At 35.5% G+C, this 17,399-nt stretch overlaps 1 protein-coding gene across 4 annotated transcripts in view; it reads right to left on the bottom strand.

Moving 5' to 3' along the window:
- The window catches only part of mtmr14 (myotubularin related protein 14), a 39,597-nt gene that overhangs the window by 5,093 nt on the left and 17,105 nt on the right, over positions 1–17,399 (bottom strand). Inside the window, exons 13-18 of one of the 4 annotated variants that reach the window (XM_079883927.1) lie at positions 15,086–15,122; positions 14,795–14,865; positions 12,232–12,290; positions 11,702–11,777; positions 7,672–7,869; positions 7,008–7,166 (exon numbers count right to left, since the gene is read on the bottom strand). In XM_079883927.1, coding sequence (XP_079740053.1) covers positions 7,008–7,166; positions 7,672–7,869; positions 11,702–11,777; positions 12,232–12,290; positions 14,795–14,865; positions 15,086–15,122 — 600 coding nt within the window. Of the gene's footprint in view, positions 1–7,007; positions 7,167–7,671; positions 7,882–11,701; positions 11,835–12,231; positions 12,291–14,794; positions 14,866–15,085; positions 15,123–17,399 lie in introns of all 4 variants that reach the window. The other 3 variants (XM_079883924.1, XM_079883925.1, XM_079883926.1) reach the window with 3 other exon arrangements.

Here is a 17,399-nt window from a genome sequence, read left to right as displayed (position 1 = left end):
TGACCATCTGTACACCTCTGAGGAGCTGTTTGGAAACCATTGTCAGTCAACAACATTCTTTTTTTGCAAGGATGTTTGAAATAGTTCGGCAGAAAATAGCCTACTTCATTTGTAGGGCAATATGATTTTCGTTTGTTGCTTAGAAATTTGAGTGATAGACTTTGTCCTATTTAATTTATGTTATTTATATTTCAAAAAAAAATTTCTGTGGCATTTTTTTTTCTCTGCTGACAGTAGGCTACAATGTTAAAATAGCCTAATATTTATATTGACACTAACACAATTTTTGTATAGCATTTATAATTATTATAGGCAACTTAATCTCCTTCTTTCCGTTAGAGACATTTGAATGTGAGATTCTGGAAACGAGATCTAAATTTTGCGGACCCGTCAGGTCGGGAAATAAAGCGGGTGAACACAGAGTGTATTTTAAGCGGTTGCTGAATAGAACCTTGTGGGAGCGGGACGGGAAAAAAAACAGTCCCGCGCAGACCTCCTTAAACCTTAGGTGTGTATGTGTGTGTCCCGAATAAATAATAATAATAAAAAAGGAATAAAAGTCGGACTGTAAGCGAATGAGGCATGATTGCTATTCACACCTAAAATGGCTGTAATCTGTTACCACAATAGTACTTGATCTGTTTAAAATGATTTCCTTGATATATGCCTAGGTGTTAAATTCAAAATTAAAATTTGTCTAATCCAGTAATTCATTTTTTCTATTTTTGATCTGAGCACAATCAGAAAATCAGAAAACCTGTCATTATTCGTTTTTTCATTTTAGTTCAGGAAATAAATAATGGAAAAACAAGTAGTTTTTCATCTTTTTTTTTTTTTTTTTTGGTTTTAATTTGAAAAAAACGATTGAACGAATGATCCATGGACGGTGACGGACCCATCATATTCCGCGATCATAGGCCTATATAAGAGTATTTAATTTGTATCCATAGACCTACTCTGTGTAGCTGGCCCGCCATCTACTGGCTAAAAAAAATATTGGCCCGCGGCCAAAGTTACTTGCCGACCCCTGCTGTAGAGGATAAAGTAACAGGACATCCTACTATGTTAAAGTTGTATTGTGAGAGGTTTTGTGGGCGGTTTTTTGAACCGATAAGTAGTACCTCTGTCTTGTCTGGATTTAATAAAAGGAAATTACGTGTCATCCAGTCTTTTATATCTTTAACACACTCTGTCAATTTGGATAATTTAGCGTTTTCATCCGGCCATGATGAAATATATATTTGAGTGTCATCAGCATAACAATGGAAACTAATTCCATGTTTTCTTATAATATTTCCAAGTGGCAGCATATATACTGAGAATAATAGAGGGCCTAAAACAGATCCTTGCGGCACTCCATAGTTTACTGGAGTTATGATCGATTTTTCTCCATTTAAATAGACAAAATGGTAGCAGTCAGATAAGTATGATCTGAACCAGCTTAATGCTTGTCCTTGAACACCAGTATAATTTTGTAGTCGATCTAAGAGTATTGTGTGATCTAGTATCTAGTATCAAACGCAGCACTAAGATCAAGTAAAACTAATATTGAGATACAGCCTTGGTCAGAAGCTAAAAGTAAATCATTTGTGATTTTAACAAGCGCAGTTTCAGTGCTATGGTGCGGCCTGAAACCAGACTGAAACTTTTCATAGATGTCATTTTCTTGCAAGAAAGAGCCCAGTTGAGCGGACACAACTTTTTCTAATATTTTAGACATAAATGGAAGATTTGAAATGGGTCTATAATTTGCTAGGTTATTTGGGTCTAATTGTGGTTTCTTAATGAGTGGTTTTATAACTGCCAATTTAAATGTTCTTGGAACATGACCTAAAGATAAAGATGAGTTAATAATATTGAGGAGAGGCTCTTCCATTATAGGTAACACTTCTTTCAGTAGTTTAGTTGGTATAGGATCTAATAAACATGTTGTTGTTTTAGATGAAGTGATAAGTTTATTTAGCTCTTTTTGTTCTATAGATGTAAAGCACTGTCATCGTTCTTGCGGGGTGATAATTGAGTTATAAGGCGCGATTGAAGATCGAACGTTTACAATTGTGGTTCTGATGCTTTCTATTTTCTCAGTGAAGAAGTTCATGAAATCATTACTACTAAACTGTAACGGGATATTTTGTTCAGGTGACGCTTGTTTATTTGTTAGTCTAGCCACGGTGTTAAATAAAAACCTTGGATTATTTTGGTTGTTTTCTATTAGTTTGCGGAGGTGCTCAGCCCTGGCCGCTTTTAGGGCCTTTTTATAAAGTGACATACTGTCTTTCCACGCGATTCTAGAGACCTCTAAATTAGTGTGTTTCCATTTACGCTCTAAATTACGGGTTTCTCTCTTTAGAACACGCGTAGTATTGTTGTACCATGGTGCTTTAATTTTCTCTCTGACCTTTTTTAATTTAATGGGTGCAACAATGTCCAATGTTCTAGAGAGAATGGTGCTCATAGTGCTAGTTAGTTCTTCTAGTTCATCTGTTTGTTTGGGTTCAGGCTAGGGCTGCATCTAACGATTATTTTTGTTGTCGATTAATCTATCGATTATTTCTTCGATTAGTCGACTAATCTAACGATTATTTTTCGATTAATCTAATGATTATTTTTGGGATTAGCTGATTTATCCATTGGCAAACTTTAAACTTTAAACTTAAAACGAATTAAACTTGACACCTATTTTCTGGGTAACATTAAGAATATCTCTATAGATTGTTGCAACACCACCGCCACGACCAATCAGACGGGGCTCATGCTTATAACAGTACCCTGATGGAGTAGACTCATTAAGACCGAAATAAACCAAATGATTATTTCGGTCTTAATGAGTCTACTCCATCAGGGTACTGTTATAAGCATGAGCCCCGTCTGATTGGTCGTGGCGGTGGTGTTGCAACAATCTATAGAGATATTCTTAATGTTACCCAGAAAATAGGTGTCAAGTTTAATTCGTTTTAAGTTTAAAGTTTAAAGTTTAAAGTTTGCCAATACATCGATGCTATTATCTGTGACTATTTCATTTACAATAACTGCCTTAGGTGTGAGTGATCTAATGTTTAGAAGACCTAGCTTTAGAAATTGTTTTTGTTCACTAATAGCGAGATTTTCTGTTTTAATAACAATTAGATTTTTCCTAGATCCTGCAGTAAATTTATTATTTGATCGCACTAAACGAGGAATAGACACAGTTTCTATGCAATGTTCTACACTAGTATTTATATCAATTAAGTTGGTGCAGCAGAGACTGTAATTTGGACTTTTGGTTACTAGTCAAGCGGTATTTAACATCTTGGAGATGTTATCAGACAGAAGATGTGTGTGAATACTAACGAAAGACCAAGAATTTTTCACATCTTCCAATGATGAAGCTGGCTTGGGAGCCTATTCCTATCATGAAAACCCTGACTCATAACAGGGCTCCAGACTAACTTTTTTTATTAGGAGCGCTGTAGCCCCTGACTTAAAATTTTAGGAGCGCAAGCAGAAAATTTAGGGGCACACCTTAAATCACCTTACAATGCAATTATTCACATTTTCCCCCAAAATAACTGTATTACTGACAAATGCTTTGATAATAAATAGACTTAACGTACAGAAATTACAATGTGCAGTTTTATTTTAAGTTCACAGGGCTCCAGACTAACATTTGAAGGCAGCAGCACTAAGTTCTACAGAAAGTATTTGGTAGCACTGTGGGATGACAAAGCACTGAGCTTAATTTGAGGTGTATAGATAAAGTTAACTTTAATTATTATCATTCATAATGTCTTAACCTGTTAAGCTTCACCAGTGCGTGGGCGCACTGAAGCGTTTTTTTATTTATATAGTTCAAAGTTACTATCAGATTTAATGTTATACCTTGACAAACTATACATCATTAAAAAGATATAATACTCAAGTTTCAGTATTTGACCACTATTGTATTCTGAGAAACTTATAGTGACAGTTATGTCTTAATTTGTGTCAGGAGTTATGAAATGAAAAAATGAGTCGATACCTTTAATATGAATTATGCGCGTCAGCCGCTTTCATTCATAAAAAACTCCCGTGCTGTCGTCATGACAGCGATACACAAAACAACGTCCTTCAGGGCTTTTAGCTCAAAAATGTGCAAACTTGGAGAAATATTGATATATTCTCATAGATTCACGTCATATTTCTAAAGACAGGAATAATATTTATTGAATTTATACCCAAATGTGTCGATGTAATCATTGTGAGCGCTTCTTACTGAGATGTATTGTGTTTTCAATTCATACCAATAGCCTGAGGGCGCTATATGCACAAAAAATAATCCATATATGGAACATGAAGAAGAGCCATAATCATGTGACATTCCAGGACGTCACTGCTACACACAAAGCTACAGAGATCCCGCTGTAATATGCAGATAAAAGATGTTTTGAAGACAATAAACATGTTTGCTATGATATTTGATTTGCCTGTGTTCTTCAAGCCATGCCAGGTATTTTCATAATAATAGATTATATTTATAATGTAATGCTAATCGATATAGACTTTATCATCGTGCATAAAACTATAAATAATGTTTTCTGTCTGATTTTTTTTTTATCTGAAGCCAAATTAGATCACAGAAGATTATTTAAAACACTCGATTGCGTTATGAAGTAAGTTTGGAGCACAAACATGGTTTTAATCTCATAAATGGTCGTGTATTGATGGTGTGCTAAGCTAACATGCTAGCTAGCCCAGGTGCACCTGCCACCAGGGGTTATTCTTTTATGAATTTTGTTCTAAATAAGAATGCTTACTGATATGTTTTAGTGCATTTGACCACTATTTAGTGCACTTCAAATGTGAAGTGAGAACTTTGATAAAATAAATTAGGGATTGAAACCCTATGAATAGCCTGTGAATAGCCAGTCGTTAGTAACTATAATGCAGACAAAAGAAATGCATATTTCGAGCCATAACCAGTCTGGAGAGGTGTGAATGTGTGCAGGGGGAGACTGAGACTGAATGGGGCTCGTTTGCACCACAAAACAATAGAGACAAAAGACTGAATGGATGCTTAGACGATGACTAAACATCAGCAGCATTTTTAGAGTAGCCTAATCAAAATAAAGTCATGACATGATCTTGAAAAACATTTAACTAAATACAGAGTTTTAGACTTATTATCTTCATATTTTAAATATAACATGGTCAGACATGTGGCTTTAGCTGTAGTGCATTTCTAGATTGCTCCAGTGCCAACTTCAATTTTATTTTCATTAATGTTTCATAAAAAAAAAATTCTAATAACTTTACAAAACTTTGAAGCTATTTAAAAAAAAAAAATCATTATGACAATAATTAATTCTACATTTACAATAAACTACCAGGTGTCAGCTTTCAAATGAGATCATACTTGTGCTTTTAGTGCAAAGGGTTCATGAACTGTATCTGTTTCAGTTTGGGTATGTCATTTCTGGGGATTTTTCAAAAGTGGGGTTGCAGCTTAACAGGTTAATATTAATTCAAATGCAAAATGAGTGCAAAATAGATATAATAGGGAGTGAAAATAGCCAATAAGCGTCCTCTGCAGCTATGTTTACAATGGTAATTTAATCTTTCTTTTTTTTCTTTTTTTTTTTATAAGTGTGAGTTTTCCTACTTCTTGAAACTTTTAGTTTTATAAATAGGGACAATCTTTAAAGGATGAACAAAAAATGTTTTGGTCAACACATTAAAAATAACATTTAAATATGATATTATAGCTTTGAAGTGCTGGAAAAAGATGTGTAGGCTACTGTTATAACCACAGTATACCATAGTTACAGTTAGTATTACTACATTAAATCCAAGGTGAATGTTGCTGATCTGTGGACCTAAAGCCTTCTATAACTTGTTCGTTCATGGCACGATGTTTCTCCTGGTTTCCACGTCAGCGCTGTTTGATCTGATATGGTTTATAACAGAGAATTCTGCGTCAAATCTGAATGTTTCTCACTGGATCTCGCAGGAATGTTATTAATTCAGTCGCGAACGCAATGGATTTCTTCACTGGATCTCCACGATGTAACTGTTTCGCGTGATCGGCCCGCGACTGGCGAGAGGAGCTCTGCGCTGTCTATTATTGGTTCGAACTATTAAACGGTCTGTGAAGCAGAATGAGTAGCGCAGTTTTTTCCCACTTTCATTTTGTTTTGATTTATTAACATGTCACGGCATACTCTATACTTGAGGCTGAGATGTGTCTAACTAGCGTATTGTGTTTAAACTGCGAAGTGCCTGCACTGTCGGCAAACTTCGTTTTCCCCGCAGTTCTGGGGTAGGGACTGCAACATTCGCAGCTCATGGAGTTCGTCACTTTACAGTACCTCAACCAGCTGAATTCTCGTAGCCAGTCTTCCCGAAAATGGTGGGTTCAGGCCTTTATCACCTAATAAAACCTCTGACTCTGAATCATCATCCGACTGTGTCTGTCTGTGACATTGATATTTGTCTCCGTCTCCTTCCCACGGACGTTTACGCGCGCTCGATTATATCTAGGACCCTCCCCTTCCACACATTAGCCAGTTACAGTGGCCATTCCCTATTCTTCTCACACTCATTGGCCTGCCACACATTCCGGATTCATTGACGCGCCCCTTCCACGTTTAACGTGAAAAAACACTGGTCTTAAATTTTGGTCGCAGTCTGGAGCCCTGCATAATATCTTTTTTTTTTCTTTTTTGTAAATATAATATATTGCTCTTTTAATCTCCTTATTACAACTTTGTCAATTTTTTTACATGCAAAAATGTTGTTGTACAGAGAGCACATAAATAAAGCTTGGAACAAGTATTTCTGATTTCTGTTAAACTACACAGCATCAACCGGCTGGGTCTGATGAAGCAGAACGATAAAAATGGATGAAATAAAAGAATGAGGCAAAGAAGGGCTAAATTGTATACAGCTATGCAAACACCTTCTTACAAATCTTAGTGGTAAACAGCAGGACAAGTAGCGGAGAATACAAGAATACAGTGAATAGGAGGGGTTGGAGTGTGTATGAGACTTACATTCGTCCACTGGGACCCTCATCCTGGAAGCTGAATGGAAAAGGAGACTCTGAGGGCACCGGGGGAAGATCATGGATGCTCCCACATCCTGAGACAATCTGCCAACTGCCATAATCTGTGGATAGCGAGGAGCCTGATCGAGCATACTCGACTACTGGTCTGAGATTGAGAGAGACATTCAAAGTATTAAAAGATTAATAGAGCAAGAACATTTTTTAGAAAAGTTAGAAAGGACAGGTCATTTTGGCCAGTGGGGTTGGTCCAATAAAAAATGTTTGGCTCTTTGGTACTTACAATTATTATTAAAGTGTGTATGTGTAAACAAATTTCAACTTTATCTAAATTATATAATATCATTATATTATCATTCACACCTTTCGATCACTAAACTGCTCCATATAATTACTTGTCTCCACTTTCAAGTTCAAGTTCAAGAACAGTTCTGGTTCTTAACTCAGTTTACTTTTGGGTTCACAAATGGGTCTAAATTGGTTCTTTTACAGAAGACTAATTGTGAAAATATCATAAGGTGCTTTCATCAAGTATGTACACTGAAAGACAAATTGGTTGGTATAAGTCCTTCAAAACACAGACAAAACAAATTCATCAAGTTTCAAGCAAAACAAAACACAAGCACTACAAAATAAACTTTACAAGTACCAACCTCCTTCCTGGCACAGCTAATGGGGTGCTTCCCGTCGGCCGTGTGAGATTTTGATCTGAGTGGTTGGATGAGGAAGAGCTTGAGGACTTAAAGGACCCCAGAGGACTGGCCTCAGTGATAACATTAGGTATTCGTTCCTCTGAGGTGATCGGCCGGTTCCAAAGCACAGAATTAGAAGACAGTGGCATGCCCTTCCTCCTGTGATAAACACTAAATAAGTCAACAGCATTTAAAACTGCAATTGTCGAGACAATTATTTACTCAAATAAAATGTGAACATTTTTAGGTAATTTCTGCGATTATTATGGATTGTTTAATGCATTAAAAATAATGATTGTAATCATTTGTAAACATTAGTTCAATCAATGAATTTAACCAGCATTTATTAAAAAACATGACATGTACATAGGCTTGGTCTTGGCGGACTAGATCTGCTAGGCTGCTGCTGCTGGACGAGTGAGGATACTAGGGGTGTAACGATACACAAAACTGACGGTTCGGTACGCCCCACGGTTTTGACATCTCGGTTGGGTTCGATTCGGTTCGGTGGGGTGGGGGCTTTTTTTTTACAGTGGTTTAATGAACAAATTCTGTCTTTGTCTTTAAATTAATTCAATTACAATGGCAAGGAAAAAAAAAAAAAAAAAAAAAAGATCTGCTAATGCTGTAAACTATATATATATACACATTACTATAACCTTAAAGGTTAACAGAGCCTAGACTTTTAGCCTAATTTCAGATACTTTTTATTTTTAGATATAATAATCAACACTCAACACATTGTATGAAAACATGCAAACTGCACATAAGGCAGTTTTCTTATTAACTTATGTTTTCTACTCTAATTTGTTATTGAAATATAAATATTTACACAGTTGCTGTCATTTTCATGACAGATATTTAAAACATAGGCTACATTAAATAATGAAGATATCAATCATTAACATGTTAAGTAAAATATATTATATAGGCTAATATAGTGCATTTATTTAGTGCAAGAGTTCATTTAGGAACCAACAAGCTGTGGGCACTGAATGACTTGCCTGAGGTAAATATAAGGCTATGTGACAAACTAAGACGTTTTATTGGCGTCTTTCCGCTGCTGAAACACTGATCGATTGATTACACAAGTTATGATGCCTTTCAGTAAGTATACTGTATCTTTTAACATACCTTCAGGTGTCCATTCATGTTTATTCTGTAACTGAGGAAGAGAATCGCGTTTACTCGCGCTCCGCGCTGCCACTTTAAATGAGGAGCTAGTACAGTGATCTGTCACGCCACATCAAAGAGCGCCAAAACGGCATTTATTGTTTGAATTTCGTGATCAAATAGACAGAATTTGAAAGATTACACCTTGCTTATTATCGAAAGTAACAAAATACGGAGCTTGCTATTATAGGGTGTTAATGGTGGTTAGGCTATAACGCTGTATTCGTTGTGTACACATAAGACATGAGGTCCATTGAGCCGGGGCTGGGCCGGGGCAGCAGGGGGGGGGGCGTCCTCGGTACGCCATGAGAGTATCGCGATACGTATCGTGGGTGGTGTATCGCGGTTTTTCGGTTCGGTTTGAATATCGTTACACCCCTAGAGGATACATCTAAAAATTCACATGAAAACAGTGAACTGAATTCAGGCTGCTGCAAGGAAACATAGGGAGACCCCCCATTGTTAGTTCATGTAACTAATGTATTAACTAATGTTACAAATGAGACCTTATTGTAAAGTGTTACCATAATAATGCAGCATCTGTTTTTCCCTCCACTCCTGAGGTTACGCCTAATATATTTCTGTGGCTAGATATGTATGCTCACAGTAGAGTGCTGCTCTCCCTCGGCCGAGTGAAGCTGACCAGAACACATTATCTTATGATTGGCCACACTCCTGATCTTGCCAGTAACATGTGCTTGTCTTACACAGGTGTAAGTGGGCAGATGACGTGACGCATGTTTTTTCTGTAACTAAGTGTAAATGTTTACTGAACTGCATTTCTCAACTAAAACAACACATGGGGCATAGAACATCATTTTATTTTAATATTATGATTTTGGGACGTAAAATATATTTGGTGTTGTTCATATTTCAAGGTGAATAGCAAAATGTCCTGCGGTGTGACTGTAACATTGATGACTAATCAAATGTAAATATTAGTAAAATAAAGCAGATATGTTTGGAGCAGCTAATAAATGCTTTGGCATTATTTTGTATGTATTTACTTAATTAACTTAAGTTTTCAAAATGCTAAAAAGTACTAAAATAATATTTACAGTACATTTAGTTTTGAAACACAAATGCTGTCCTGCAGTGTGACATAGGATATTAGATTTTTGTACTGGCAGTTACATGGACAGCCATAGGGGTCCTTTAGTCAAGACCCCTACCAGGAAGTCCCCCAGATGTTTGGATGTGCTAAGGAGGTTAAAAGATGAGTGTTAATCTCTTATTAATTTGATATATTTCATCATTTCTGTCAGACCATGAACGTGTCCATTTTTGATAGTCCTGTGGTGTGACTGATCTAGACTGATCTAGACTGATCTAGTTCGAGAAAAAATAAAAATATTTTTAAAAAAGAATCATATTCAGGTTTAAAACAATGAACTTATTCAGTTCCTGTAATGCCCAAGGTCAGTCTTGTATAGCAATGACTCAAAATGGCTGCAAAGGTGAAAGAGTCCTGTGGTGTGACAGCCCGTCCTGTAGTGTGACATAATTAAGTCAGATGTCTAGCTAGATTCTCGTCTGTTATCTTTGCAATATTAAACATAAATATAAATATATCTCTGTCTCTATATATATATTAAACAAATATTGCAAATATTATATATAATATACCTATATTATACATATATTAAACATAAATATATATCTGTCTTCATTATACATAATATACCTATATTATACATATATTAAACTTATATATATATCTGTCTTCATTTGTTTGTTGTATGTGTATGTTAACAGTCACTGATCATTGTTTTTAAAGTGATTTTTGTCAGTTTTTAGGCATGAGCAAAGAAAGGACAAGGAGGTACCGGGAAAGGTTAGCACAGGATGAAGTCAAATTTCTCTTGTTCACTGGAATCTTTGTTCAAAGAGCTGAATTGATGATTTTAACATGCTTTTAATTATTTTAGCATGATTTTAATGACTTTCTCCTGAGAAACAAGATATTTGTTTAGTATTTTAAGTTAAAAATAAAAATGAATCGTCTTTATTACGGGGTCTGATTTGACGCCTCCAAAATGTTAATTATTCAGTATGTCTGGTTCACTATGTTTTTAGTTCAAATTCATACACTAAGTAATAAGATTGTACTGATATGTTGCATTTTCATTAATGTTCAAATAGAGATGCAAATGAATTTGTTTGTTACAAAAGTATTCAATCAATTTCACCATAAATGTTCATACAGTGTTTCATTTTATCCTGTGGTGTGACGGGATGTCCTGTGGTGTGACATCACTTCAAACACAATTAAACGACTTTTACTATGTTAACTAGCTTAAATGATTATATGCATTTGAAAACATTGCATAATATAACTATATAAAAAAATACATTTTCAAATATTTTTTCTCATTTTACACAATATTTCCACTGGAAAGAGTGGTAAAAGATGGCACAAGCAAAGAATATAATCGAAAAACAGCTGTGAAAAAAATATGTATGCAGAATTTTAATGATCATTCTTTAAAAATACTTGTTAAACTTGAAACATACCTGATTTGTATTTGAAATGAATAATATTTCAATATTTGAATTTTATAGTAATGTCATGTCACACCGCAGGACATATTTTGCCTGGAGCTGTGAGAAAAGCTTAATAAATTACATAATGAGAAAAAAAAGCTGCTAACCTCTAACAGTTTCAAAAACAACAGTATTTGAACTTTACAAATTCATACAATTCTCAAGCAATTTAGAACTTTGTTTAAAAAATGCTGTTTCACCCTTATTTGTCATCTACCCAAGTGCATTCATACTATTAAGGTGCCATTAAAGGTGCTTATTTTGTAAGCCCTACCCGCTAGAAGCCTGTGGTCCAGTGGTAATCAGATCTGTAGCTTCTGCAGGTAGACTGGAGGGAGCAGATGTATCTTCTGTGATGAGAGAAAAATCACTGCTCAGACTTGTCACACTACCCCGATCTCTGGACTCTGAGAGAGATAGAGAGAGACGGAAGGAAAGAAAGAAAGAAAGAAAGAAAGAAAGAAAGAAAGAAAGAAAGAAAGAAAGAAAGAAAGAAAGAGAGAGAGAGAGAGAGAGAAAGAAAGAAAGAAAGAAAGAAAGAAAGAAAGAAAGAAAGAAAGAAAGAAAGAAAAGGAAAGAAAAAGAAAGAAAAAGAAAGAAAACCATAAAACAGCAAGCCATGTATAATAAAGTCTGTAGTCTATTTAAAAAACAATCCTGCAGGGACAACCGCAAGCAGGAGAATCTACTATTGGCTATGTATACTAGACAGTTCTTATAATCATAGTATACATATTCACTGAATCACTAATTTTAATTAAAAGCTATTCTGAAACTGCAGTAATTTAGGAAAAAAGGACTTACTTAACTGGCAGAGGTCATCAACTGTGAAGTCAGCATCTTTGAACTGAGAATTTTTTCTTCTGTTAAGAGTTATAGAAAAGAGAAAAAGAAAAAAAAAATGGCAGAAAGTACAATAAGACAGTCACAAGATGCAAAGCAGAACAGAAATGTTTTTCATCAATTTGGTATTTCAAACTTTAAAGGTCCCGTTCTTCGTGATTCCATGTTTCAAACTTTAGTTAGTGTGTAATGTTGCTGTTAGAGTATAAATAATATCTGTAAAATTATAAAGCTCAAAGTTCAATGCCAAGCGAGATATTTTATTTAACAGAAGTTGGCTACATCGAACGGCCCGTTTGGACTACATCCCTCTACTTCCTTCTTTAATGACGTCACTAGAACCGTTTTTTGACTAACCTCCGCCCACAGGAATGCTCCCTCAACTCTACCGAAATTCGTTTATGTACTTGCGCACTTCTTATAACTTACTATGTTTACTCAGCTCTTACGGTGATTTTCTGAAGTAAAACTGACGCTTCATCTTTTGTGTGATGTACAAAAAACTTTATTAAACTCATCAGTATATGTTTGATCATCATTCAGACAGCAGACTTGTAGGCTATTAATAAATAATGTATACATACAAGCAGATGACAAATATGTTATAACCGTAATTAAACTACTAAACTATACCTGTTCCATCTCTATATAGCACTCTGACTCTGTAGGCATTATTGTCCGACTCGAAATGAACGCCGTTACTGAGAGTTTCTGATATTATCATCATTCCGTGAGATGAAATTGTCCTGAGAGACTGAGCGCGAGCTCATGAAGCTCCGCCCCCTGGGTCGTCCAGCAGCAGCTCATTTGCATTTAAAGGGCACACATTAAAACAGCGCGTTTTTCTGAGCCCCAAAAAATGACAATTTAAACATGAGAAAAAATTTAAAAAAAAATTATCTGTTGGGTATTTTGAGCTGAAACTTCACATACACACTCTGGGGACATCAGAGACTTATTTTACATCTTGTGAAAAGGGGCATAATACGGGACCTTTAATTTATGAAACAATCACAGAACCTATAAATATGTTTAACTTACAGCCTGCCTTATTAGTGGAATTTGACAAAATTTTGAGTGCAATACAATTGGAATGTATTTGCTAAACAATTTAATCTATTTTTGCTGTGTGGGAATAATACATTAAACATTTCACAATTCACACTAATTAGACAAACAATCTGGGAGGAGCTTGATTTATTTTTTATTTAAAAAAATTATCTAATCTAAAGTTGTGAAAAGTTATCAAAGAAATAAAAATCCATATGGCCATTTGATTTGGAGGTACAGACACATTTAGAGGAAGAAAAAGCCTTTTTCGTTATCAGGCTGGTGCAAATCTCACACATATGGAATTTTGTAAAAACTGTATCTTGTTCAGGTGTTATACATAATTTGTGATATTATGCAATGCCTATAATTACTGATGGTCCTGTAGATATGCCGAATTCAAAGTTCAACATGTATTTGATAATTACGGACCTATGTACTCAAAAGAATCTTCCTGCACAGTTTTTTTTTTTTTTTTAATATAAGCAAAAATCCAAGGATTAGTTTGTAAAATTAGGTTTTGCAAATAATAATAAAAAAATATTAACTCAAGAAACACTAATGTAAAAGCAAAGTTGTTCAGAGTGAGGGCCTAAAGAAAAAGGTTTTGATTTTTTTGTTGAGGAAATACAATTGGAGACAAGAGACCGTAATTCCAATGATAACAATACTCCTGAGTCTATGATAAACACTTGAGAAATATAGGCCAAAATGCTTTTTTGCCAAATTGAAATATTTCCAGTTATTGATATATGGAGTGCACTGTTTATGTTGAGATCATGCAAAAAACCTTATAGTTTGCAAACATACTTTATGCCATCTTAAATATTTTCAAAAAATTCCTACAAATTTTCCACAGACCCCGAAGAGTTAAATAAGTCATCTGGATTTTGTTTCCAATTAAGCTTGTCTAATAGCTACTGTACGTTGGGGTGGGCAACTCTGGGCCTTGAGATCCACTTTACAGCAGAGCTTAGCTCAAACTAATCTAACACACTTGAACAAGTGAATCAAAGTCTTCAGGATTACTAAAAAGCTAGGCAGATGAGTTTGATCAGGTTTTGAGCCAAACTCTGCAGGAAAGTGGATCTCAGGGGCCAGAATTTTGTTATATAGTGATGGCACTACAGACAAAATAAAAAAGTAAAGTTCTAAGAAAAAAAAAAGTAAAATTTCTTAACCTGTAGGTGGCTCTAAGCCAAAACATCAATCACATTGTGCTTCTTTTTTTTTTTTTTTTTCAAAATCAAGGTGAGAACCAACCTGTACTGAAATTATTGGTTATTATGCTACTTTAAAAATCACACCCTTGTAATCAACCAAAAGGTCACCTACCAGTAATTTCAACATTTTCTTAAGATCACAATTTTTGCATGTTTAAAATAAAAAAAGGTCAAATTGCTATATTCTAAATATACGCATGAGACACACAAATATTATTCTTATATTTAAAATCATAAGTCAGATAGCTTACCTTTGTTTCTTTTTGACTGAAAATGTCTCACAAACAATATGCTTCAGAAAATTGAAGCAGAAAAAGAAAATCTAGGAGAGAGAATATAAAAAAATAAAATGATAAAACACAACACTCTTGACTTATATGTGCAATAAACACATAAATAATCATCTATACAATTCTCACACATGAACAATGACTGGACGGTGCACACCAAACCATAATTACCATATAAATCACATAGACTCTATTCCATTCAAAAGTAACAGACAATTTCATGGTGTAGGTTTAAAATAGGTGAAGTCTCACCTCCTCTCCCTTAGAGAGCCGGTCAGGCAACATGTGACTAGTGAAAAGGACACAAAAAAAATCAGTGAGATATCCTTATATTTTATTGCATATTTAATTATGTTAGATCAAACATCACTTCCTGCAGACATATTTTCTTTTTAATTCACCTTTCAGACATTATTATATTATATATATAAATTATATTCATGTTGTTGAACAAAATGTGAAAATCAGACATATATGTGGTTACCATTACTTGAAGATGCTTTTGTGTTTTGTGATTATTGCTTGCAAATTGAAAACTGCCTTTTTTATCTAAAAAAAAACAAAATAAAAATAATAATAACATTCGAAATGAATCAAAGGGAACACTTGGTGCCGTGTAGCTTTCTGGGTTTCTAACAAATTAACGTCATAAAGCTGCTATATAGTTATCACATAATTTACAGTCACATGGCAGACTGCAGGTCACATACTTCCTGGGCTGCATGTGTCAGTCAAGTCAAGTCAAGTCAAGTATATTTGTATATCGCTTTTCACAATACAGATTGTATCAAAGCAGCTTCACAGTATTAAATTAAAATAATACAACAAGGTTTGTTTCTAGTGGAATTTATTGATTGAAAAAATAAAATTAAATATCCCCAACTGAGCAAGCCAAAGGCAACAGTGGCAAGGAACCGAAAAACTCCATCAAGTGACCTAATGGTGTCCTAAAACTCCATCAGGTGACCTAATGGAGAAAAAAAAAACCTTGGGAGAACCCAGGCTCAGTCGGGGGCCAGTTCTCCTCTGGCATTTATGAACTAGAGGCCGGATTGTAGTTTGAACTGTAAGATTAAAAATATTATATGAATGCCTGGCCGAAAAGATGCGTCTTTAATCTAGTTTTAAACTGGGAGAGCGAGTCTGAGCAACGAACAGTATCAGGAAGGCTATTCCAGAGTTTTGGAGCTAAATGTGAAAATGATCTCCCTCCTTTGGTTGATCTGGATATCCTAGGTATGACCAAAAGCCTCGAATTTATTGATCTTAAAGAGCGCGATGGATTATAGGGCGATAGAAGATCGGTTAAATAGACTGGAGCTAAGCCGTTTAGGGCTTTATAAGTCAGTAGCAATTCCTTGTAAATAATACGGAACTTTATAAGTAACCAATGCAGTGATGATAAAATCGGTGTTATATGATCATATTTTCTTGATCTAGTAAGAACTCTAGCGGCTGCATTTTGGACTAACTGTAGCTTGTTTATTGAGGATGCAGGACAACCAGCTAATAAAGCATTACAGTAATCTAGTCTCGAGGTCATAAATGCATGAACTAGCTTTTCTGCATCAGAAACTGATAGGATATTAAGTAGCTTAGCAATGTTTCTAAGGTGGAAAAAGGCTGTTTTTGTAACATATGAAATATGATTTTCAAAAGACAGGTTACAGTCGAGTATAACACCCAGGTCTTTTACTGTAGAGGATAAAGTAACAGGACATCCTACGACAGGGGTGGGGAACGTCCGGCCCCCGGGCCGTAACCGGCCCGCAAAACAGTTTGATGCGGCCCGCGAGTCAATTCCCCCCCCCCCCAAAAAAAAAACTTCAGAAACAAAAATCTCAGCAATTACTTTTCCTGTGATAGAAAACACAAAATAGGCAAAGTGTCAAGCAGCACGAGTCCACGAGCCGTAAGAGCAGGACGAGGCCAGTAGCGCGAGAGTTAATGAGTCACCTGCGCGCCGCATCGGTTTCAAGTTTCTCACGGATGAGCTTCGGAGGCGCGCGCGCCGTACCGGTTTCAAGTTTCTCACTGATCAGCTTCGGGGCGCATAAAAGGATCGGAACGAAGACAGCAGAGGACCAGGCATGGACTTTACTGTGTGTGCGTGTGTGTGTTGCGTGTGCGTGTGTGTGGTAGTCGTCCACGAGGGGCTGCTGCTTTTACTTTCGTATTAAAGTGGAATGAGTGGCCGACTAAAAGTGGCCGACAGCAAGTAGAATGTGTGGCCGACTAAAACAATTCTTTTAACTATAAGCAACCCAATTTGTCTAGATCTGTATTATTTCCTTTATATAATGAGCTTAAATATTGCTGCGCAGTCGTGTGATTTAGTCTGCTTGATTAACATTATTACAATGTACTCTGATATGTAGCCTATATATATATATATATATATATAAGGTCCTCGAGTCGAATGTGTTCGAATATTTCACCAGCATCAGCCTTTTCACAGTTTGTATCACTCCGCTTGTCTGTGTTTGCGCAACTTCCATCATTAAGCCAGTAGGTGGTGAAGTGACTGTCTTTATGAGTGAACAATTGAAATTTAATTGAACTGATT

The sequence above is a fragment of the Squalius cephalus genome (assembly GCF_949319135.1).
Source record: "Squalius cephalus genome assembly, chromosome: 10".
NCBI lineage: Eukaryota > Metazoa > Chordata > Actinopteri > Cypriniformes > Leuciscidae > Squalius > Squalius cephalus.
The sequence above is the reverse complement of the archived record's forward strand: the minus strand, read 5'-3'. Positions and strand labels throughout refer to the sequence as shown.